The sequence below is a fragment of the Danio aesculapii genome, chromosome 2 (assembly GCF_903798145.1).
Source record: "Danio aesculapii chromosome 2, fDanAes4.1, whole genome shotgun sequence".
In the NCBI taxonomy this organism is placed as follows: domain Eukaryota; kingdom Metazoa; phylum Chordata; class Actinopteri; order Cypriniformes; family Danionidae; genus Danio; species Danio aesculapii.
This window is the reverse complement of record NC_079436.1, coordinates 9,266,579-9,292,730: the sequence shown is the minus strand read 5'-3', so window position 1 is coordinate 9,292,730 and position 26,152 is coordinate 9,266,579. Positions and strand designations below refer to the sequence as shown.

At 38.9% G+C, this 26,152-nt stretch overlaps 1 protein-coding gene across 1 annotated transcript in view; it reads left to right on the top strand.

The window, feature by feature from the left end:
- Positions 1-26,152, top strand: part of cdc14aa (cell division cycle 14Aa) — a 36,225-nt gene that overhangs the window by 3,276 nt on the left and 6,797 nt on the right. The window contains exons 4-11 of the mRNA XM_056464768.1: positions 8,199-8,291; positions 10,134-10,213; positions 16,645-16,711; positions 17,502-17,564; positions 18,687-18,774; positions 21,134-21,364; positions 24,283-24,421; positions 25,902-26,067. Coding sequence (XP_056320743.1) covers positions 8,199-8,291; positions 10,134-10,213; positions 16,645-16,711; positions 17,502-17,564; positions 18,687-18,774; positions 21,134-21,364; positions 24,283-24,421; positions 25,902-26,067 — 927 coding nt within the window. The remainder of the gene's footprint in view (positions 1-8,198; positions 8,292-10,133; positions 10,214-16,644; positions 16,712-17,501; positions 17,565-18,686; positions 18,775-21,133; positions 21,365-24,282; positions 24,422-25,901; positions 26,068-26,152) is intronic.

Sequence of the window (26,152 nt, the reverse complement as noted above, 5' to 3'; positions counted from 1 at the left end):
TTCTTAAGAATAGATGATAGCCATAATCCTACTTTTATTTTTCTATTTTTAAAGTCCTGAGTGTCTCTGAAATAGCTGTGACAGAGGACATCACCACCAGGTTCATTTTCTTTAATCTTTATAAAATCTTTATAAAAAGTTGATATTTTTTAAATTATATTTATTTTTTATTGCATTTTGTATAACAATGAACAAACAAGGGCAATAACAGGAAAACATTACAATAATAAAATGAAAGATAATAATAATAACAATAATAAGACATGACAAGTCCACCTTCAAATTTAGTTAGAAATAATACACTTTATTCAAAAAACTGGTTTAAGGATTTAAAATATTTATTCTCTTTTAAAGTATGCTGGTCGTGAGAGAATTATATCTTAAAATAAGTAAATATAAGTAAATATGTTTTTATTACTGCCCGTTTACACTTATGAATAAAGAATTTTCCATAAATAATAAGTAAATTCACAATATACTTAATATTAAAGTCTTCATAAAAAATAAACTTAGTATTCTGCTTCAAATAAAAAGACAAATCCCACCAGAATAATCTTGTATAAAAACAATCCTAAAATAAATGTTCAATACTTTCATCTTCCTTATTACAAAAACACTCTTCAAATCAATGTCTTTACAGAATTTTGCAGTTACCTATAAAATAAGTTATTGAAAATATTTATTTTGAATAAAATGTAGTATGCCATTTACTAACAATCAAATAAACAATACTTGAAATACTGTATGCATCCACCACATTTTCTAGTGCTGCTGTTTTAGAAGTTTCAGTCAAATAAATCCTGTTTTCACTTAGTACATGTTTAAGTTTCAAACAATTTATGTTTAAATATGCATGACTGTAACAGTGTTGAAGATATTTTTGGAAAAAGTAATTCCCTCCTCCATTGTGTTTAAATTTCATGGAGTTTCCCAGTTGTAAATATGACTTTGAAAAACAATTCATCTCAATTTTATGACTAAGAAACTGTTATTTACTGTAATAGCTTGTGACACTGGAAGTTCTTTGTTTAATGTGTAAACATTACAAGCAAAGAATATACTTTTTAAAATGCAGTCCTTCAGATATTAAACAAGCTTTGGAACTCTGAAGTTGTGGAATGTGAATTGATGCTTGATTAGATTTTATTTTATTAATATTTATTTATTTTATTTATTTTTTCATTTCCTTTAATATTGTTTTTAATTATTTTTTTAAAATAAGGATTATTTTTTTTTTTTTTCCTTTCCTAAACCTGTCTGGGGTAAGTTCTGGGTATGGGGGTTTGAATTACTGTAAAATCTTGAAAAAACTCAAGAACATGTTATACAAAATGCAGTCCTTTACTTAGTCTGCATTTAAAACAAATACATAGATTTTAAGAGAGAACTCAAGTCAAGTCAAGATTGCTTTATTGTCATTTTAACAATATACTGTACAGTGCAGTACACAGAGAAATGAAACCATGTTCCTCTAAGACCAAGGTGCTACGTTAAACAACATAAATTGACAACATAACACAAGACTGTGCACTACTATAAAAAATCTACAGAATGAAATAAGTTAAGATAAGAAAAACTAAAATAAAAAATAAATAAAATAAGAATATGAATAAGTGTATGAATAAGAGTGCAGAGTATGAATAAGAGTGCCTTAACTCTTGGCTAAAAACCTTTATTTCAATTGGGGAATTGAAATATTTCAAATTTTTTGTGAATACAGAATTGGATTAAAGGGGGGCTATTATGTAAAAATCACTTTGATAAAGTGTTTAAACACATGCGGCAACACTCTGTGAATATAACCAGCTTCTAATAAAAAAATTTTGTTAATTTTGTACTTGTCATTGGAAGGGAAAAGCCCTGTCTATTAGTGACAATCTTTCCCCTTTCATTAGCAAAGGACGTTAGTCTTGATTTTGAATCTGCCACTATGCTGACACAGAAATGTGTAGCTCCACCCTCTTTTGAAATGAGCACAATCTCATTTGAATTTAAAGCAACAGTCACCAAAACGGCACAATTAGAATCAAAGTCTAAAAGGGGCAGTTTCAAAGAGTTCTATAACATTATTTGTAGGATGTTTTGAACTAAAACTTATATACACTGAACTGAAACACATATACACTCTGGGGACATCAGAGACTTATTTTACATCTTGTATAATAGGTCACCTTTAAATGAGAAATAACTTCTATGAAAGTACTAATTCTTCCTCTGTCTGAGATATTGTTAAAGCAGTACAACTGCACACAAAACAAAAAGACAAAGTTTTGAATGACACCTAGATCCACAGTTCATTTAAATACAAATATCCTGTCATTATTTTATCATCTCATGTTGTTCCAAACATGCATAACCGACTTTCTTCCATCACACATGATATCAGGAGATATTAGACAGAATGTTCTGGTCACATCAATACTGTTATGAAGCGGACAGGAGACAGAGGTAAGGAAACGTTAGGGTGTTTATTAAATGACAACAAGGAACACATGAAGGATAGCCAGGAGGATCAGGAATGATGTTGGGGTCTTTTCCTCCGTGGCTGGGTAACAGGAATACACGAGGATGGACAGCACACACCAGATACAGCTGACAGAGGATGACACAGACTTGGAAGGACTGGAAGACAGGACGATTCGGGTGGACCAGGAAGACTAGGAGGAATACAAAGAGAACAGGTAAGTAAAGCGTTTGTTTTAGCTGAGGATGACTACGCTGAGTGGTCGCTCAGTTGTCCGCTTTCGTCGAGACGAGCCCGGACAATGAGCGACTGGAGTGCTGTGCTTTTATCTGGTGCTCGTGAATGTGATGCAGCTGTGTGCTCATTAGAAGTCAGGTGATGGTGATCTTCGTGAGTGGGGATCGTGAGAGCCTGACCAATCCGTGACAGTACCCCCCTCCCCAGGGCCCGCTCCTGAGGGCCGACACCTCCGACGCCGTGGTGGTCTCCCTCTGCCTCTAGGCGCTGGGAACTCAGGGTGGCTCTCATGAAACTCCACCATGAGACTAGGATCGAGAATATCAGCTCTGGGAACCCATGTCCTTTCTTCGGGGCCGTACCCTTCCCAGTCCACCAGGTACTCCAACTGGCCACCACGACGTCGGGAACGCAAGATCTCCTTCACTGCGTAGACGGCTCCTTCTTCTAGGAGCAGTGGAGGAGGGGGTTCCTCTTCGTGGTCAGGCTCTGTGGAGGGAAGAACAGGATCGTGATAGGGTTTCAGGAGTGATACGTGGAATGTAGGGTGAATACGGTAGTGAGAGGGTAATTGTAGTTTGTAGGTGACGGGGTTAACCTGTTCCACGATGGTGAAGGGACCAACAAATCGGGGACTTAACTTGCGAGAGGGCAGTCGCATGCGTATGTCCCGGGTGGATAGCCACACCTTTTGTCCGGGTGTGTATCTGGGTTCTTCAGACCTTCTTCTATCGGCGGTTACCTTGCTTCGACGGACTGCCCTCTGCAGATGTTGATGAGCCTCGTCCCAGACTCTCTCGCTCTCCCGGAACCAGTGATCCACTGCGGGGACATCAGATGGTTCGCCATCCCAGGGAAAGAGCGGTGGTTGGAAGCCCAGGACGCACTGGAATGGCGTGAGTCCGGTGGAGGGTTTGCCGCAGTGAATTTTGGGCATATTCTGCCCAGCCCAAATACTGGCTCCAGGAGCTCTGGTGACCACTGCAGAAGGTCCTCAGGAACCGTCCCACCTCCTGAATCTTCCTCTCTGTCTGCCCGTTGGTTTGGGGATGATATCCAGAAGAGAGGCTGACGGCCACACCTAGGAGCTTGAAGAAGGCTTTCCATAGACGTGAGATGAACTGTGGACCTCTGTCCGACACAATATCTTCTGGAATACCAAATGACCTGAAGACTTGATTAAAGATATTGTCGGCTGTTTCAAAGGCTGTGGGAAGACCTTTCAGAGGGATTAGTTTGACAAACTTTGAGAATCTATCTACGATGACTAGAATACAGGTATTACCTTCTGACGAGGGGAGGTCAGTGATAAAGTCCACTCCTAGGTGTGACCAGGGACGGTTCGGAATCGGCAAGGGATGGAGCTTTCCAGCGGGTAGATGACGTGGGCTCTTGGATTGGGCACAGTCCTTACAGCCCTGAACATATTGCCTCACATCCCTTGCCATGTTTGGCCACCAGAATCGTTGGGATACTAGCGAGAGAGTATTGTTGATCCCTGGATGTCCAGTGCCTAGCGAGGTATGTAAGGAGTGGATCAGATCTACCCGGTGTTCAGGTGGTATGAACTGCCGATGAGGAGGGCATCCCGGCGGAGCAGGGGCTTCCGGAGTGGCAACGACTGGAGGAGCGTTCCAGGTGATCGGACAAATGGAGATGTGTTCGGGAAGAATCTTCGTTGGGAGTTCTTCATGATCGTGATGCTCGTGTAAACGAGAGAGAGCGTCTGCTCTTAGATTCTTGGGTCCTGGACGATAGGAAATGGAAGAAATCAAAACGTGAGAAGAAAAGTGACCATCTGGCTTGACGTGGACATAGTCTCTTGGCCTCTTTGATATATTGGAGGTTTTTGTGATCTGTGATCACCTGGAACGGATGTTTGGCTCCCTCCAACCAGTGACGCCACTCCTCCAAGGCTAGCTTGATTGCTAGAAGCTCCCTGTCTCCTATGCTGTAATTCTGCTCCGCCGGGCTCAACTTCCGAGAGAAATAGGCACAGGGATGCAGTCGGGGCGGTGTATCATGATGTTGGGATAATACTGCCCCGACGCCGGTGGTGGATGCGTCCACTTCCACCACGAAAGGAAGATTTGGGTCAGGATGAGTCAGGAGTGGGGCCCTTGTGAACTCCTTCTTAAGAAGGCGGAAGGCTGCGGCTGCTTCTTTGGTCCACTCCAGTCCTTTGGGTTTACCCTTGAGGAGATTAGTGAGAGGTGATGTAATCCTGCTGTAGTCCTTGATAAACCGTCTATAAAAGTTAGCAAACCCAAGAAACCTCTGGAGCTCCTTAATGGAAGTGGGTTCTGACCAGGATAGAACAGCCTCAATTTTCTTCCCATCCATACGTATACCGGTTTGGTCAATGATGTATCCCAAGAAATGAATCGACTTCTGGTGGAATGAGCATTTCTCCGCTTTGAGGTAGAGGTGATGTTCTCTCAATGTGTGTAGGACCTCCGCAACGTGTTGGCGATGTTCGGCCTCACTCCGGGAGTAAATGAGGATGTCATCTATGTACACTATTACAAAGTGGTGAAGAAACTCCCGGAGGACTTCATGAATGAAGTTTTGGAATACGGAGGGGGCGTTGACCAGACCGTAAGGCATGACCTCATATTCATAGTGGCCAGTAGGGGTCACGAATGCTGTCTTCCATTGGTCCCCCTCACGTATTCTTATCAGATTATACGCGCTGCGGAGGTCCAATTTAGTGAAGACTTTAGCTTCTCGGAGCTGTTCCAAAGCGGCTGGTACCAGAGGAAGGGGATATCGGTATTTTACTGTACCGTTATTTAGGACCCTGTAGTCGATGCATGGACGCAGCCCTCCGTCCTTCTTGGCCACAAAGAAGAAGCTTGAGGCGGCTGGTGATTTTGAGTGACGTATGTACCCCTGACTCAGAGCCTCCCTTATGTAATCTTCCATTGCCTGATTCTCTGGAAGCGAGAGCGGGTAGATCCTACCTCTTGGCAACTGGGCATCTGGAACTAGGTCGATCGCGCAGTCCATGGCCGATGCGGCGGTAGCTGGGAAGCTCTCTTGGGGCAGAAGACATCATGAAAGGAGCTGTACTCCTTAGGAATGTGGATAGACTGCTTCTCAGGAGGACTCTCGACCGATGTTGTAAACAAAGAAATGGGGTTCCGACCTTGAAGAGGGAGATTTGGAAAACAGGTAGGTGTACATCCAGATCCCCATTTCTTTATCTCTCCTGTGCCCCAAGAGATGATGGGATCGTGCTTCACCAGCCACGGGCGCCCTAGAATGATGTCCATATTTGCACCCTCCAGAACCAGAAATTGAATCCTCTCTTGATGTAACAACCCCACTTGAAGAAGGATGTCTTCGCATTGTCGATGGATACGGGTCGAAGATCGAGTGCACTGGGTTATCGGTTGTATCTGGTATATATGCGAGGACGCCTCAGTACGTAGGTGGAGTTGACGACAGAGGGATTGGGAGATGAAGTTCCCTGCTGACCCGGAGTCGATGAGGGCTGTGACAAGGAGAGAAGTAGAGGCAGTAGTTATTTGTACGGTGGTAGTAAGTGGTTTACATTGTTCAATATTCGTACTGAATACACTCACTGAAGTCCGAATGGGACGAAGGGGACACTCCATACGGGTGTGTCCACTGACACCGCAGTATAGACACAGACCCCGGGTCAGCCTCCTCTGTCGTTCCGCTGATGTCAGTCTTCCAGACTCTATTATCATGGGTTCTGGTTCTGGAGAGGCTGTTGACTCAGGCGATTGGAGGAGTGCAGACGAGGGGGTGATGGTGTCCTGTTGATAGGAACGGAGACGATCGGAACATCGGAGAGAATGTTGGATGAATCTCTCCAGACCCATAGTATCATCTAATGTGGCCAGCTGGATTCGGAGAGTGGGTTCCAAGCCGAGCCGGTACGTGGTCAACAACGATCTCTCATTCCATCCACTTGCAGCTGCTAGAGTGCGAAACCGGAGAGCATATTCCTGTGTAGATAGAGTACCTTGCTTTAGATGATACAGCTGCTCTCCAGCGGCTACTTCCCCATCAGAACGTCCAAACACCTCTTTGAAATACTCCGTGAAGGTAGTGATGGAATTCATGACCGGCCCGGCTTGGTTCCAGATCGTCTCAGCCCATTTAAGTGCAGGCCCAGAGAGTAGTGATACGATGTAGGCGATCTTTGACTTATCTGTGGGATATAGAGAAGGTTGCATTTCGAATATGAGGGAACATTGTAACAGAAAACCATTGCACTCCCCCGCTCCGCCTGAGTAGGGCGCTGGTCGGGCCATGGGACTGGAAGGAAGGGCCGAAGAAGAAACTGTGGAGGCGGAAGTGCTCGGTGCTGGTGGTGCGTTGGAAAGTGGAGCTGGTGGCTGTAGAATCCGCTTCAACTGGTCCACCAGCTCTTGAAAGTGATCGGGGGTGCTCATGTTGTCGTCGTTATGGGTCCGGGCTTCTGTTATGAAGCGGACAGGAGACAGAGGTAAGGAAACGTTAGGGTGTTTATTAAATGACAACAAGGAACACATGAAGGATAGCCAGGAGGATCAGGAATGATGTTGGGGTCTTTTCCTCCGTGGCTGGGTAACAGGAATACACGAGGATGGACAGCACACACCAGATACAGCTGACAGAGGATGACACAGACTTGGAAGGACTGGAAGACAGGACGATTCGGGTGGACCAGGAAGACTAGGAGGAATACAAAGAGAACAGGTAAGTAAAGCGTTTGTTTTAGCTGAGGATGACTACGCTGAGTGGTCGCTCAGTTGTCCGCTTTCGTCGAGACGAGCCCGGACAATGAGCGACTGGAGTGCTGTGCTTTTATCTGGTGCTCGTGAATGTGATGCAGCTGTGTGCTCATTAGAAGTCAGGTGATGGTGATCTTCGTGAGTGGGGATCGTGAGAGCCTGACCAATCCGTGACAAATACAGTCAGAGGGCATTATCAAGCTCTGAAAATGAAAACACAAAACAGCTTTGTATGAAGCACAGAGAGAAGGTTAAATTCATTATGCACCCAACTTCAGTCTTGCTGTAGGTTTTAAAAATCTTTGGTCCCGCATTATTTTAGTTTGCCGTATTTACTACTATGTCCTTTCACTAAAACATAAATACAATGAACCTTAATGTGTTCATAATGCATTGCAGAACACTTCTGGTGCTCTTGAGGTAGGGTTAGAGACAGGTTGGTGGTATGGTTAGGTTTAAAGCTGGTTTAAGGTGTTAGGGATAATCAACAGTGTAATTACAGAAATTAACTGCAGGTATAATTGCATGCAGGTATTTAATCAATCATAAAAACTTGTATTTAAACAATAAGTACATTGTAACAAATGATCAATTTCAGTATAATTGCATATTAGGTAACGTCACCTAATATAAAGTGGGACCAAATCCTTTTTAAGGTTTGACATGCATTTAAAGCTGCATGTAAATGTTTTCATTTTCAGATCAACTATCACTAATGTAAACTGAATGTGTGTTGTGTTTGTCTGCAGTCATTCACTCTGTCCAGAAAGCGCATTATCCATTACACCAGTTACGATCAACGAAAGAGGGCCAATGCAGCCTTCCTCATCGGCGCTTATGCAGTGAGTCCAGCTCTTTTTTTTCTTTAATGATGCCTAAACAGAAATCTGATCTATATGAGCATGTATATACAATTTTAGCTAATATATTTAAATGAACATATACAGTTGAAGTCTGAAGTTGAAGTTACTAGCCCTTCTGTGAAATTTATTTATATGTTTATACTCATGTTTAACAGAGCAACTAAAATTTCACAGTATTTGCTAATATATTATTTTCTTCTAAGTACATTCTTATTTATTTTAGTGTGGTTGGAATAAAAGCAGTTTTTGATTTTTATAAACAATTTTCAATTGTCTACAGAACAAACCACTATTATCCAATACTGTGCCTAGTTAACATAATAACCTAGTTAATTAAGTCTTCATATTGTACTCTAAGCTGAATACTAGTATCATACAAAATAAGTAGACAAATATTATATACTGTCATTATCATGGCAAAGAAAAAAGTTATTAAAACTATTATGTTTAAAAATGTGTTGAAAAAAAATCTCTTTGTTAAACAGCACTAAATATTTTAGAAGAATTTAAATAATATTGACTTCTATATGTCATTACAATAGTTGGAAAAAATATATGTAAACATTCATTCTTTTGCAATATTTAGAAATGTACATTGCATATATCTACACATATTTTATATGTGAGTATTCTAAAAATGAACTTGTATGTCATTTATGTAATTTGCTTTCATTCACCGGCCACTTTATTAGTTAGTCCAATTGTTAAAAAATTTCTAATCAGCCAATCACATGGCAGCAACTCAATGCATTCAGGCATGTAGACATGGTCAAAAAGACGATCTGCTGCTGTTCAAACCGAGAATCAGAATGGGGAAGAAAGGGGATTTATGTGACTTTGAATGTGGCATGGTTGTTGGTGCCAGACAGGCTGGTCTGAGTATTTCAGAAACTGCTGATGGGATTGTCACGCACAACCATCTCTAGGATTTACAGAGAATGGTCAGAAAAAGAGAAAATATCCTGTGAGAGGCAGTTCTGTGGGAGCAAATGTCTTGTTGATGACAGAGGTCAGAGGAGAATGGCAACAGTAACTCAAATAAACACTTGTTACAACTGAGCTATGCAGAAGAGCATCTCTGAACGCACAACACGTCAAACCTTGAGGTGGATAGGCGACAGCAGCACTGGGTGCCACTCCTATCAGCTAAGAACAGGAAACTGAGGCTACAATTCACACAGGCTCACCAAAATTGGACAATAGAAGATTGGAAAAACGTCGCCTGGTCTGATGAGTCTCCATTTCTGTGTAACATTCGAATGGTAGGGTCAGAAATTGGCATCAACAACATGAAAGCATGGATCCATCCTGCCTTGTATAAACGGTTCAGGCTGCTGGTGGTGGTGTAATGGTGTGGGGGATATTTTCTTGGCTCACTTTGGGCCCATTTGTGGGCCCATTTGGGCATCGTGTCAATGCCACAGTCTACCTGAGTATTGTTGCTTATCACGTCCATGTCCAGTTTGAACCAAAATCTCTGAGGAATATTTCCAGTACCTTGTTGAATCTATGCTACAAAGAATTAAAGCAGTTCTGAAGGCAAAAGGGGGTCCCAACCTAATACTAGTAAGGTGTACCTAATAAAGTGGCCAGTGAATATATATCAACAGAGGAAAAAAGATCATCTTACTGCAACCATATAGAAATGTAATATTGTAATCAAATTTCTATATGGGCGCAGTGTGCTGATCTTTTTTCTTGATTTATTCCTCATGGTCTGAGGATTGAGAGAGCCAGGGCAGTTAGAACAATGAACATTTACACCCAGCTTATTTTCGTCTGCCAGAGATATCGCTAGTCATGTCTTGCGTCTCTCTTTAGGTAATCTACTTAAAGAGAACTCCAGAGGAGGTGTACCGGGCCCTGATCTCCGGAACCAATGTGTCATACCTGCCCTTCAGGTGAGAAGCTGTACACTGATCTGATCGTCTGTTATTATGCCAGTCAAACCATATTTACTTCAGCTTCAATACTGTATAGTATAGAATAGTTTGACAATAACAATTTATTCAATTTAGTGATCATCCCATAATAAACACAATAGTTACTTTTCCTAGTAATGACTTTTATAAGGACGTCATTCAATTACTAACTTTTTTACTATTTATGAGATGTAACTAGTAACTATAATTATTAATTACTTCTTTTAAAGTATCAAGGCCAACTGCTTATGTCTCCCCATAATTTCTTTTTTTCTAAGCAGAAATTTAAACCATTTCCGACTCAACTTTTAAAATCAAATTAGGTGAACAACTAATCAATGCAAGTTAATCCACTGAACAAATGTTTGTTTTGATGATCTTCAGTTAAAGTCTGACCATGCTTCTGTGTTTGGTGCGGCTGTTCATCATTATGATGTCAGTTTGCCAGCTTCAGTCACAATATTCTTAACCACGCCCCTCTTACCGTCAGCTTGCTATGAGGGAATGATACGCAAAAGAAAGCCCCGCCCCCTCATCTATATTTAGTTTCAGTTAGAAGTACATCACTATACTGAAATAAAAGTCTCAGCAACTTCCAGTTCACGTGGATGTTATTGGTTGCCAAATTAGTGAAATTACCAATTATCAAATGAGTTCTGATGCAAAACCCATCACCCCAAAACCCCAAAAAGTCCATCAGACCTCTTTTCTTGTAAACAAGCATTTTCCATCAGGCTCCTCTGATTAGGTTCAGAAGTTTTATTTTATATGTAATGAAGAGGTTATTAGCCAGTAAATAAAATACCTTTTTTTTCATAAATGTCACTTTAGACAATTCTGTTTTTTAGCAAGGTAAATTTTCTTTTGCATCAAAACAGCTAAATCCACTTGTGCTTTTTATGCAAAAACCTCTAAATCCACCTAAAATCACTAAAGATTCAATTAGAGATTATTTTACTAACATATAACACATACCCAAACCACCTAAAATTAAAAATACATCTGTCAGGTAAGTGCTGGTTCAATCCACTGTGGTAACACCTGATAAACCAGAGACTAAGCAGAAGGAAAATCAATGAATGAAATCTGTCAAGTGCATTAATCAATAACATTAAAATTGACATTAATTAAATCTTAACTATCTATTGTCATTTCTGATATTTGGGATTTAGATTTAATGTACGTAGAGCATTGTAAACAAGCTTGTTAGATTCAAATAATGTAGTGTAAAAACATTGTGAAACATCAATATCTTTGCATTGTCCATTACAAAAAAAAATAATATCATTTATTGAAGCAATATAAATAATGTATAGTTTTATACATTGTATTTGTCTTTTAAAACATAGCTTGCATTAGCAAATAAAACACAAGGTGGGCCTACTAGGCAAAAAAGAGGATGTCTCTCAGAAGCTGTCATTTATTCATCCTCACTATACTCAAGATCTTGGTCTCTTTTTGGTCTCAAAGCACCCATGCGGAATAAAAGAACAGCATCTTAACTTCGTCTTTCGTGAAATTGAGTTGCTGTTTAATGTATAGTAAATTGGACTCATTCAAAGCAACGCCGCTGTGCAAACAAACGTTATGAATGCATGCTACACTTCCGACTGTACATTGTGTTTTCTGTTTCTTATAATGCACAGAGTTTTGAGGTGAGATGTTTTCATTCGCTATTCACTGACTGTCGGACATGCTCATGCAGCTCATCAAACTCTGTCTTTTAAAATCGAAATCAAAGGCGGAATAAAACGCTCTCCTCATAAAGCCGGCGTATCAGCGCGCTGCTGCATTGAAAATGTATGATTCGATTTGCGCCTTCTGATTGGTTCTCGGGATATAGCGGCAAACAAACTGTTATTTATGAATAGGCTGACGCTGTGATTTAGATGATTTCAAATAAAAATATTTGTTGAACATGTAGTACGTGCCTAAAGCATTCCCTCAATGTCATTATCTCATTTTTGGCGGCTTTTGCACCTGAACACTTCAAATATCAAATGTGTATAAACCCATTCAACATTTTGAGGCGGCATTATCACAAATAGAATTTTGCTTGCACAGCCCAAAATAAATAATCCAACCTTAGCGCCTGATAGCAAACCATTGAGCACATGAAGTGTTCAACATTCTACATTGCTTTTTTACGATTTAATAAGTGCATCATGCGAGTATTTAACCAGTTGAACTCCGCAGACCTGGTACCGTGACGTCTTCGACTTTACCTTTAAGATTTAAAGGGCTAGCATTGCACCAGACCCCCTTAAGTGGTTTCGTTTGAAAGTGTAGAATCTATATTTTATGCACATATGCATCACTTTGGTTTTTATTCTACTGTACAAAAGTTATTTACACTTAAATACACAGTATTTTGGATACCCGAGCTGGGTATTGAACATTAACTTTCATATTTTTCATATGGTTCATATATGACACATGTACAAGTTATAGCTCAAATGAAAGCCCTTGCCGGTGCTTATACTGTTCTAGCATTCTTTTTACTGAATTATATTCACATATCAAACAGTTGTCGAATGAATCGCAGTGTTTCCATTTCGCAGAAGTGAAAACTATTTATTTATGATAAATAAGCAGCCCCAGATAGCACAGACAGCTGTCATCTCTTACCTTATGCTGTGCGCTTCAGGGCCATTTCTCCTCTGTTTTTGAGGTGATGTGCATAAGTAATCCTTTTATATGACTGATGTGGTCCAAACACAGTGAATTATGTTTGATCAAACAAAAGAATAGTGAAATATGAAAACAATGATCGGTCCCTGTGGCTTGTATAGCACCTCTCATCAGAATACAATAACTTTTGCATAGATTATGGTAGAGACATTTTTCTTTTTTCCTATGATTACAGACATGTGCAGGAACCACCAAAATTAATTACAGCAAGCTAGACCACACAGAACCTAAAAGGTACACTTTCAAATTTGAGTTTATAAAAAAAAAATACAAAAAGCGCCTCTTTTTTTTTTTAGGTGTTTATTATAACACAGACAACATATACAGTTATTTTAAACACTTTCAATAGTTTATGAAAATTCAAAGGGTTTTCTTTAAAATGATACCTAAAATTTGCATTTACACCTCTGCATGTGGATTTGGAAAGCTTTTAAATTTGGGTAGGCAAAATCCAAGCGGAAATCCCAAAATAGCACTTGAGTTTAACAGGTTAAAGAGCACTTTTTTTTGAAGTTTCAGTGTGAATGCACTACTTTGACTATTTATACTACAAAATGGCATTAAGTGGCATTAAACAATACTGCATAAGTAGTGATTTGGGACTCACATTTAGTCTTATACTGTAACTATTATTGGTCTTAGCATTAGTACACTAGTATATTAATATTCTTAGTATACTATTTTCTCAATTCTGTTATCTCATTTGTCTATTACTTTCTTAAAGGCATCGCTCACCCCAAAAATGTAAATTTACTCACCCTCAAGTGGTTATAAATCTTTATGAGTTTCTTTCTTAACGACACGTGGTTAACACTGAGCCCTGTTAGTCACCTCACAGCACCCTGGCTGGGTCAGTTGGCATTTCTGTGTGAAGTTTGTATGTTCTTCCCATGTTGGCATGGGTTTCCTCCAGATGCTACTGTTTCCCCCACAGTCAATAGACATGCGCTATAGGTGAATTGAATAAACTAAATTGGCCATAGTGTATGAGTGTGAATGAGTGTCTATGGATGTTTTCCAGTACTGGGTTGCAGCTGGAAGGGCATCTGCTGTGTAAAATATATGCTGGATAAGTTGGTGGTTCATTCTGCTGTGATGACCCCTGATGAATAAAGGGACTACTGTAAGCCAGGGATGTCCAAACTCGCTCCTGGAGAGCCGGTGTCCTGAAGAGTTTAGCTCCAACCCTAATCAAACACACCTGAACCAGCTAATCAAGCTTTTACTAGATACTAGAAACTTCCTGGCAGGTGCGTTGAAGCAAGTTGGAGCTAAGCTCAGCAGGACATCGGCCCTCCAGGACCGAGTTTGGACACCCCTGGACTAAGCAGAAGGAAAATAAACGAATGAATGAATTTTGTTCTTCTGTGGAACACTAAAGAAGATATTGTCCTACTATGGAAGTCAATGATTACAGGTTTTCAGCTTTCTTCAGTTGAACTTCTTTTATTTTTTACAGAAAAACAAAACTGAAACAGGTTCGCAATAAGTGGAGGGAGAGTTTTTTTTTAAGTGAACTATACCTTTAATATGTGAGTCCATCCATACTCTCAAGAATTGACCCCCATCTTAAATATGGATTCATTTTCTATTCTGATCTCAAGCCTGGGCAAACTACTGAGAAAGCACCAATCAGAGGCTGCATAAATATATAAGGCCACCATGAAACTATTTAAAACTGCAAAAAAACAAAACGCTATTATAGTTTTAGGATTTTTATACAAAACATTAAACCGTTCCATCAACCCTATCAAATACAAAAAAAAAAAATAATAATAATATATATATGTATATACATATATATATGAATACATGTATCATGAATATTGTTTCTCTCTGACTGTATATACCAGGGGTCTTAAACTGCCGGCCCGCGGGCCATTAACGCACCTCCCCTCCCCCCTTCGGCCCGCAACTAATGTGAAAAACGAGATTCGGCCCACCAAAACATAACCTCTATAATTGTTGTGCAGTGGCATATCCACTGGTTTTGACTGTAGACTGTAAAAGATATGGACATAGTATCCATGATATCACACACAGGTTTCTGAAGAACGCAAAAGAAGCTACCTGTAGGTGTGGCCAACTTTTTTGTTCGCACGTCATCGCACGACCGGGGGATACCAAACAAGGGCAAAGAGGCAGAGCATGAGCGGAGCTACACACGTCTGTTAGCATTTTGCTTAGACAGGCTTTTCTTCGGAAGAAACGCTTAATACTTCATTACCTGTGATTCGTTTGTGTTCTGAACACAGTGCTTGGTTGTACACTATATCAATAAAGTGTTTAGTCTTTTAAAAACACTGTTGTAATACATTGAGACACTAAGCATTGTTTTTATGATGTTTTTCTACAGGAGAAAAATGCAAATTACTTCCAAATACTTCAGATATAGTGTGTGTTAGTAAATGCAAGACTATTGATGAAATCCAGGCATAACACTGTATGACAACATTTCAGATGACTGTTCTATAGCCTACAGCTAATCAATCTGTCAGATTCTGGAGTGCATTACAGCTCTAAAGAAAAATATAAATGATCTTAAATAAAACAAATACACTTATAGAGATGGTATATACGTATATAATTTCACTCACCTGGGAAATGGAGGCCACTTGAATGGTTTGTGAGCACGATTAAGTGCACACAACATGCCATATTATCTGATAATTTTAAGAAATTATTCCAAAAGGCAACTGACTGTGTAAAGCCACATAAAACAAAACAAAAATGTACTGTATATGCCGAGTTCAGCGGAGAATCAGCCGGAATCAGCCAAGGTGACATGATGGCGACCAGCAAGACCTAGTTGTCACTCAAGTGGCCTTTAATTAAGCAGACTTAATATAAGCTAATATAAAGGAAACAGATGAGTTATAAAAAAATTCACCCCCTCACAGTTGTCATGAAGGGTAATATTAGCTGTATGAACCAAAATGTTTGTACCAGGCTGTAAACACCTTTTTTCTGTTGTAAAGTTGGCCATTTTAAGTGGGGACAGTAGAAATTTGCTCTATTATGGAGCCAGTATGCGACACAGTGGCGCAGTAGGTAGTGCTGTCGCCTCACAGCAAGAAGGTCGCTGGTTCATGCCTTGGCTGGGTCAGTTGGCGTTTCTGTGTGGAGTTTGCATGTTCTCCCTGCGTTTGCGAGGGTTTCCTCCGGGTACAGGTGAATTGGGTAGGCTAAATTGTCCGTAGTGTATATGTGTGAATGAGTGTGTATGGATGCTTCTCAGAGATGGGTTGCAGCTGGAAGGGCATCCGCTGCGTAAAACATGTGCTGGTTAAGTTGGCGGTTCATTCCGCTGTGGCGACCCCAGTTACTTTCGGTTTCTCTCAGTGTGCTGTCGAACATGTCAATTTTTGTGGCTAATTTAAACGTTGAAAAACATGTCGAAATATATGTTGAATTATAAACGTCATGTCTGTTGTCCTAAGATGCATCAATTACATCAGGTTTCCACTGCTTTCTTGTGCTTAAATGTTAAAACTTCCCTCTTATGAATTGTCAGTCACTGTAATGGCCCCCTGCTAATTTGAGTTTGAGACCCCTGGTATAAATTGTAAGATTGCAATTGTTCAGAAGTATTTTTTATTTTAGCAGTAAGTTTTATTATTTATTATTATTTTATTTCATGCTGCTTTTGTTCCTTGTAAATACGTTATAATTATCATCATATTATGTAATCTATTTAATGTTATTGTGTATCCCTGTAGAGATGCTGCTTTCGGGAATTGCACGTATGATCTAACCATATTAGACTGTTTACAAGGTATCCGCAAGGTAAGTGAATAAAAAGTTTGTGACATTCTTGACCCATTTTTTGGCCCCCTGGACAGCGTAGACGTACAATGCACTTTATCTCTTGCAATGTAATCTTTTAGTCCAATTATCTGTCTTTTCAATCTGACACTGAAGAACTGGCACAGGCTCTGTCTGACGGATTACACAAAGGACACTCACAATGTGATCGTTCATAATGAAAAAAACAGCACAATGGGAAATTTGTGAGTGAAGGGGGTGGGTGAAATTCTCAATTTGAAATGCTCAATTCTTGTTAGGGATTGATAATTTATCTTCAGATTAATTTAGGCATATACAGTTAAAGTCAAAATCATTAACCCTCCTGTACAATTTTAATTCTTTTAAAAATATTATCCAATTGTTGCTTAATGGAGAGATTTTTTTCTGTATCACATAGTGATAATTTGGACCTTAAAATTGTTTTTAAAAATTTAAAAGCTGCTTTTTTCCAGCCAAACAAAACTAAACTAAAAAAATTAAAAATATTCTCCCAGAAAAAAAAACAATATAGGAAATACCATGAAAATGTCCTTGAACTTGTCTGTTAAACTTCACTTGAGATATATTTCAAAAAGAATACAAGTTTTACACGTGGACTATTCATTTTGATGTCAACTGTATTTGCTCCTTTAGAGACACGCTTCCTCTGAAGCATTTAGATGCCAGTTATTTTGTATGGTGTCAGTAAAGACCCAAATTCATGATTTGCTTTTATTTAATGAAATGTTAAGTCTTATTCTTAATTGCCTTTGTGTTATTTCCCCTTTAGGCCTTGCAGCATGGCTTCTTTGACTTTGAGAACTTTGATGTTGAAGAATATGAGCATTATGAGGTATCATCTTTTTAAATATTAGTATCTTGTTCTCACTTATGGAGTTAAACTTTACAACACTGCGTAAAGGGATAATTCACACAACTCTTAAAGGGAAATGGGAGATGAGATTGGTTTAATGCTCATTACACACCCATAACTCATTAAAAATATAAGCAGGGTGAAGGACATCAATATAACATGCAATGGGGGGTCAGCCTTTTAATAGTAAGAAATAGCTTTCTCTGATCTCTAATTAATATCTTAAATATTAAAAATGTATCATATAAATATACGTTTGACCCCTCCCATATTGATTCATACCATTGGGAATGCATAATCGTGCCAATCAATTGGAAAAATACGATTCAACAGTCTGAAACTGGCAGTTCTAGAGCACCAAAGTACATCTTAAGTATTCACAAAACATGCTTCCTGTAAAATAGGTGTTTTAATCTGCATGTAGCCTAAAAAAAAGAAAAATTAGGCATAATTTGTATAGTTTGACTGGCAGTAATCTCTAAAATAGTCACTAAATATCCCTCAAAACACTAAAAACATATACATTTTATTAATAAATGAGATGTAATTTAAATACATTCATTAATTTCATTCACTGAAGCATGCATTAAAAATACTACCGAAAAAGTTGACTCCCCGAATTGTCAATGTATAATTCGCACCCTGAGTATAAGGAAACACTTTTAGACCATGCGCCTGGCACACACACCATTTTTTTCCATCCTTAAAATAGCAAAAGTGGATTCGGAGTGCTTTTGCGCCATCCACTTTAGACTGTGCTTAGAATGTTAAAATAGAGCTCATGATGTGATCTGACTCTAGTTGAAAAAACAATCACTTTTAAAATACCGGTTGGTGTGATATTTTGTTATTAGATATATATATATATATATATATATATATATATATATATATATAAACAAATAGTTATATATTATATATATATATATATATATATATATATATATATATATATATATATATATATATATATATATATATATATAGTTATATATTATATATAAACATAGTTAACCTGCAGTTTTATAGTATCCTTCCAAAAAAAGGTGATGTCTGTGTACATAATCAATTAAGTGCATCTTCTTCTTTTTTGCATTGAAGCGTGTGGAAAATGGTGATTTTAACTGGATTGTGCCAGGGAAATTGTTGGCCTTCAGTGGACCTCATCCCAAGAGCAAAATAGAGAATGGTAAGTTGGCAAATTTATTTAAATACAGTTTTACAATGTGGCCACAGCCTTATCACCATGCAGCCTAAAAACTGTTACTCACTGAAACAGGGCTGAGCCTGCTTAGTACCTGGATGGGAGACCACATGGGAAAACTATAGGTTGCTGCTCCTGTGAGGGCAGCAGGAGGTGCTCAACCTGTAGTCTGTGTGAGTCCTAATGCCCCAATATAGTGATGGGGACACCATACTGTCAGTAAACACTGTCTTTCAAATGAGACATTAAATCAAGGTCTGACATTCTGTGGTCTTTAAAAAAATCCCATGGCACTTCTTGTAAATACCAAGTGTGTTACCCCAGTGTCCTTGACTCCTCCTATAGCTGGTGTGCCCTGTGGCTGCCATCGCCATACATGATAAAGGTGCCATATAAAATGTACATTATTACTTACATATTCTTTTTATTTGCTTGAATTTCAGTTTAGTTTTAGTTAATTTCTTTTTTTGTTTGATTTTGTGTTCACATTTCTAGTTTTTGTTTTGTTTTAGTAATTCTAGGTTAGCAAAGTGATGAAAACAATATAAATATTTAAACAGACAGGAAACTTCCTATTCAAATCATATATTTACGTAAAAATGCATAATTATTATTTTTTTGTTATATATTTTCTATATTTATTTGAAATATTATATGTAATTATACATTATATTTTGCGCTTGACTAAGGTGTTTGGTTATAAATAAGACACCATGACAAGTATTTCTCTTAAGAGCCTCAGGTCAGATTTTCTGCCACTAAAGAAGTGCTTATTAATTCTGAATAAAAGTAAAAAATTGTACATTTTATTTTTGCTAATTATTATTTTATTATGTTTATTTGTGTTGTTAGTTTCATTTAGTTTTACATTTATTGTTCATTTTAATTATAGTTTTATACAAAACTTTGGCCACGACTGATAATTATCATAATTGTAAGTCATAGTCTGGCCTTTCAAATCAGCAATTTCATTTGGATATATTTTATACCCAAGGGAAAAAATCAACATTTCAGTTCTGATATAAAATTAATTTAATTAATGCAATTTAAGTCATAACAAAAACAGACAGGTGCAAAAATTTGTGGAACAATGTACAGTTACAGTATGGTTTATCTTGGACCATTCTTCGCCTTTGCCTTTCAAATATTTTCTTGGTCTAACACATCTTTCCTTTACCAGAACTGTTCCTGTGGCCTTCCATTTTCTTACTATTTTTCTGGCTGCGGAAATAGATACTTTAAACCTTTGTGATAGCTTTTTGTATCCTTCTCCAATTCATGTTGGTGATTTATCCTACTTTTTTGGTCATTAGGAAGTTCTTTTGTGGTTCCCATTGCTACTTTGGTTCACAATAAGGAGAAGCACAACTAGCAATCAGCTATCTTAAACATCCTTTTTCATGATTAGTTTCACCTGTGTTAGTATTGTTAAGGTTCACTGAGTCACACAATTGTATTTTTTTTTTGTTATAATCAGGGCTTAATTTGTGCCGGAACACATATCCGGCACCTCTGAAATCTGATCCGGCATCTCATTTTACCGATCCCCCTCCTCAACCGACCTTCTCCCCCGTCCCCTGTCCGCTGTTCACTTTCAATTTCTTCAGCAACTTCCCAACCCTCTTCACTGTAGTCCGCGACACGCCCGCCCCGCTCACTTTTGTCCACAACACCCCTCCGCCATCCACCGCACCAACACCCCCAACCCTGCCCCCCACTTTCGTGGGTGACACCTCTCCATCCTCATAACATGCCGGATCCGTTACCCCAATCTGTTCCGGGGCCTCGCAATTCACAAATTAACTACTGGTTATAATCAGTCAGCATCAAGTGACTACAGGTTTTGAAATCCACACAAAAAAGAGGGTGCCCAAACCTATTTTTCAGTTTCAATTTCATTTCACACATCTCAATACTGCTACACTACTTATTTCTGTCTGAAAGACATGACAATATCTAGCTTTCTCTAGAATAGCATTTCCCTGTGATCCTCTCTAATGATGAAAGAGCATATTACTATGCAGCCACAGAGGGGTGCCCAAACTTTTGCATAAAACTGAATTCATTCATTTTCTTTCGGCTTAGTCCTTGATATATCAGGGGTCGCCACAGCAGAATGAACCACCAATTAAACCTGGCATATGTTTTATGCAGCGGATGCCCCTCCATGCATATTTTAAATATTTTTAGCTAACGGAAATGTTTTTTTTTATCAATAGTTTTAATCTTAGTTTTAGTTTAATAAAATAACCTTGGGTGTTGCATTACATTAGCATGGATAAGCACGCTTAATATTTTCTAACACTTCTTGACTCCGTCTTAAAAACCTTCTTGGTGTTTTCAGGTTATCCTCTCCATGCTCCAGAAGCGTACTTTTCCTACTTCCGCCAGCACAATGTCACAGATGTTGTGCGATTGAACAAGAAGATCTATGAAGGGCGACGTTTCACAGATGCTGGGTTTGAACACCACGACTTGTTCTTCGTAGACGGCACAACACCTAGTGATCTCCTTACAAGACGATTTCTGCACATCTGCGAGAGCGCAAAGGGCGCTGTGGCTGTCCATTGCAAGGGTAAGATGCTTCTTATATCCCTGACTAAACTCTATCTTGTGTTTGTTTCCAGAGTGTGCTGCAATATTATATACAAAGGTGAGGAGAAACATTGTATGATCATCCAGTATTTGTTATTTAGATTTTTATTGTATATGTATTAATATAATACTTATTAGATTAAGAATATAGTGCTCTCATTATGTTCACATGATCAATACCTTCAATTTTGTGGGCAAACGGTTCTATTGTACATCATTAGAATAGCAATTACTAAAGCACTGCTCACTTGGAAGTCACTTTCAAACACCTTTTCTGCTCTGAAATGCTCACTAAAGATTGTATAAAGGTTTTAAAGTATAATTTCTTTAGTATAAAATTATTTTCAAATAAATTAAGCTTTAAAGTGATATATAATTTAAGATTATTACTGGGATGTGATAAATAAAGAGTGCCATGTATGCCAACAAGCCATGTGAGTTATTGGATTAAAAGTTATTGATTTTAGTTTTAAGTAGTTTATTCTCTTTGCTCTTTTGTCAACAAAATAAACGACTGGTTATAAACTCTAATATGACTATGAATATGATAAATTACTGGCAGAATTTTCACTTTGTTTATTTTGTTATGATTTGTTAAGGTTTGTTTGATTTGTTTGTGTTCGAGCATGATGATCACAAAACCTGTCCATGTTGCAGTGGCATAGGGTGCCAGGATGTGCCGGGTGCCAGAGTGTCCCACAGTGGTGATTTGTACATGCAAAAATAGCTAAGATGCAGAATAATTCTTTACACAACAGCCTTGTCTTACTAAAAACAACTATTTATAAACTAGGGCATAACTTGTGCTGAATTAGCCAGATCTGGCGTGTTAGCGCAGATCAGTTCCTACATTAACTGAAAATTTAAAGTAAATTTTTTTAGCAGTGACTGTAAATCATAGGATTGTCCATCATTTTCATACAGTCTATGATACAGTCTATATTAGAGTAATACAAATATTTGTTTAGTTCTACAATGCACAATAGCATGGTTTGACTTGGCACAAAACACATTTCAATGGTTTGCTTTCACTTTCAAATTGTTATGAAGTGCACATTTATAACTGTGAAAAGTGGCACCCCATCACATTCTGCTATCCAGCCTTCTGGAGTTCTGAAGCCGCTTTTTACATTTTTTAAATGTATTTTGGTTTTAAAGAGGATCAGGCTGCGATGTCAACTTATAGTGTTATAAATGAAATATAAGCCTAGAGAATTTTAGTAAAACCTCAAAGTGATGCAGGTAAAATTAGGATTTTATGTTATTTGCTCAAGCAAAATAAACCCCAAATATATGGTAAATTTATATATATATATATATATATATATATATATATATATATATATATATATATATATATATATATATATATATATATATATATATAAATTTATATCGTCAAGACGATCTGCTGCAGTTCAAACTGAGCATCAGAATGGGGAAGAAAGGTGACTTAAATGACTTTGAAAGTGGCATGGTTGTTGGTGCCAGACGGGCTGGTCTGAGTATTTCAGAAACTGCTGATCTACTGGGATTTTCACGCACAACCATCTCTAGAGTTTACACAGAACGGTCAGAAAAAGTGCAAATATCCAGTGAGCGGCAGTTCTGCGCAAATGCCTTGTTGATGTCAGAGGAGAATGGCCAGACTGGTTCCAGCTGTTAGAAAGACAACAGTAACTCAAATAATAATTTGTTACAACCGAGGTATGCAGAAGAGCATCTCTGAACGCACAACACATCCAACCTTGAGGTGGATGAGCAACAGCAGCAGAAGACCACACCTGGTGCCACTCCTGTCAGCTAAGAACAGGAAACTGAGGCTACAGTTCACACATGCTCGCCATAATTGGACAATAGAAGATTGGAAAATGTTGACTGGTCTGATGAGTCTTTATTTCTGCTGTGACATTCAGATGGTAGAGTCAGAATTTGGCATCAACAACATGAAAGCATGGATCCATACTGCCTTGTATCAAAGGTTCAGTCTGGTGGTGGTGGTGTAATGGTGTGTGGAATATTTTCTTGGCACACTTTGGGTCCTTTAGTACCAATTGTCAACGCCACAGCCTACATGAGTATTGTCCAACCCGGTACTAGCAAGGTAGTACAACAGTTTATGGTAGAATTTTTTACAATCATGTCACTTAAAATGACGGACAATGAGAAAGTCTAAAGCATGATAATATCAATAATTTTATTGCCTTTGAAATGACAGTAAAAGTAAGATATTAATTAGCCTGTTATCCATGCCACATTTTTACTGATTTTCAGTTTTGTTTTTTTATTCGTTTTCTTTTCGGCTTATTCCCTTTATTAATCTGGGGTCGCCACAGTGGAATGAACCACCAACTTATCCAGCATATGTTTTACGCAGCGAATGCCCTACCAGCTGCAACCCATCACTGGCAAACATCTATACACACTCATTCACACACATACACTACGGTCAATTTTAGCTTACCCAATTCACCTATATCACATGTCTTTGGACTGCGGGGAGAACCGACGCACCCTGGAGGAAACCAACACACCAACACGGGAAGAACTCCAACTCCACACCGAAATTCTAACTGACCGAGCCGGGGGTTGAACCAGCAACCTTCTTGCTGTGAGGCGATTGTGCTACCCACTGCGCCACTGTGCTGCCCGTTACTAAAACAGTCAGAACTAATTATCTTCATTTCAGTTAAAAATATTTATATATCTCTTCTGGCTATGCTTGTGACACGTTGCATTTATTTTATTAATCTTTCTTTTATAAAAGTGACAGATGAACTAAAGCCAAAATACCACAGCGGTTGATTGGATTCTTAATCTTTCATGGAAAGTGTTTTCTCGTCTTTTTCAAATATTCTGTTTTCCATACAAAATCATTTTCCCATTGTCTCTGCACAGCTGGCCTTGGCAGGACGGGCACTCTGATAGGATGCTACCTGATGAAGCACTATCGCTTCACAGCACCTGAGGCCATTGCATGGACACGAATCTGCAGGCCAGGCTCTGTCATTGGACCACAGCAGCATTTTCTCGAACAGTAAGGCCCAATTCAATATTTGTACCCCTACCCCACACTCTGTTTCAAGGGCCAAGGGGAAGGGCTTCATAATTTACCTCAAAGAAATGGGACACCACTACAACACCAGCACACGTCATCATATGTCATCGCAATCTCTTGCTTCATATGAGATCAGACGATGGTGACCGCTGTAGTTATTCCAGTTGAGTTATTTTTTAGGATTTATCTTCGGGAAATCACTGAAGGCAATGATATCATAGTTATCATAACAATATAATGTGGCAATAAGATGATAGCAACACCGCAGGCGAAATGCCAGCACAGGCTTCCAGTATCGTAGTTTCAGGTGCTGCACATCTTGTATCGTCACACCAGACAATTGCCTTCAGATGACCCCAAAGATAAAAGTCTAAGGGGGTCAGATCGGGAGACCTTTGGGGCCCCAACTGGCCCACGACGACCCATCCACTTTTCAGGAAATTGTTCATCTAGGAATGTTCGGACCTGACACCCATAATGTGGTGGTGCACCATCTTGCTGGAAAAGCTCAGGGAACATGTCAGCCTCAGTGCATAAAGAGGGAAACATCATCCTGTAACAATTTAAAATATCCAGTGGCTTTGAGGTTTCCATTGATGAAGAATGGCCCCACTATCTTTGTTGCCTATGGTGTGAAGATACAAGATGTGCAGCACCTGAAACTACGGATACTGGAAGCCTGTGCTGGCATTTCTCCTGCGGTGTTGCTATCAGTGTGTGAAGAGTGGGAGAAGAGGGTTGCATTGACAATCCAACACAATGGGCAGCACACTGAACACATTTTATAAGTGGTCAGAAATGTGTAAATAACTCATTAAAGAATAAAGTTACGTAAAACCAAGCCCACCATTGTTTTTCTTGTAAATTCCCAATAAGTTTGATGTGTCACATGACCCTCTTCTTATTGAAAAAAAAACAAAGTTGGATCCAAGATGGCCGACTTCAAAATGGCCAGCATGGTCACCACTCATCTTGAAAAGTTTGCCCCTCACATATACTATTGTGCCACAAACAGGACGTTAATATTACCAACCATTCCCATTTTATTAAGGTGTATCCATATAAATGGCCCACCCTGGAGATAGCGAAATTTAGCGGTTTTTATTTTAGCCTCTTTTTTTTTTTTTAAAATCATGACAGTGGAACACAAACGTTGTAGCTGGTGTATTCTGGGAAATTTTCTTACCCCTTGGTTTTGAGTGGTGCTGAAAAATCTCCATTTCAAGGGCTATCTAGCCCTTCCCCTTAGCCCTATGCCTTTGAGCTAAAGAGAATTGGGACACCCCTACCCCTTCACATGAACAAGGGGTAGGGGTGAGGGGAAGGGCTAAGGGGTAGAATTGAGATTGGGCCTAAGTCCACACATTCAAACAGTAATAAAACAACAAGCAGACTGAAGCACGTGAGGATGTAAAACAGGTTAAACGATCATGTTCAAAAGTGCTTTCTTTCTCTCAAGGAAGCAGCACAGTATGTGGGTGCAAGGTGATCTCCATCGCTCAAAGCAGAAGCAACAGCAGCTGAGGCAAAGTCGACAGCAGGAGAGAAACATGGCCCATCTCATCTCCAGCGTGGACAACTTGTCCATCGACAGCAGCATTCTAAAGCCACCAAGTGTGGATGAGGTAAGAACTCTGAGAATCTGAAGTTTCCAATCGCACAAGTGCAAAAAACCTATTTTAATATTGACAATGTGTTTTGTTAATCTAC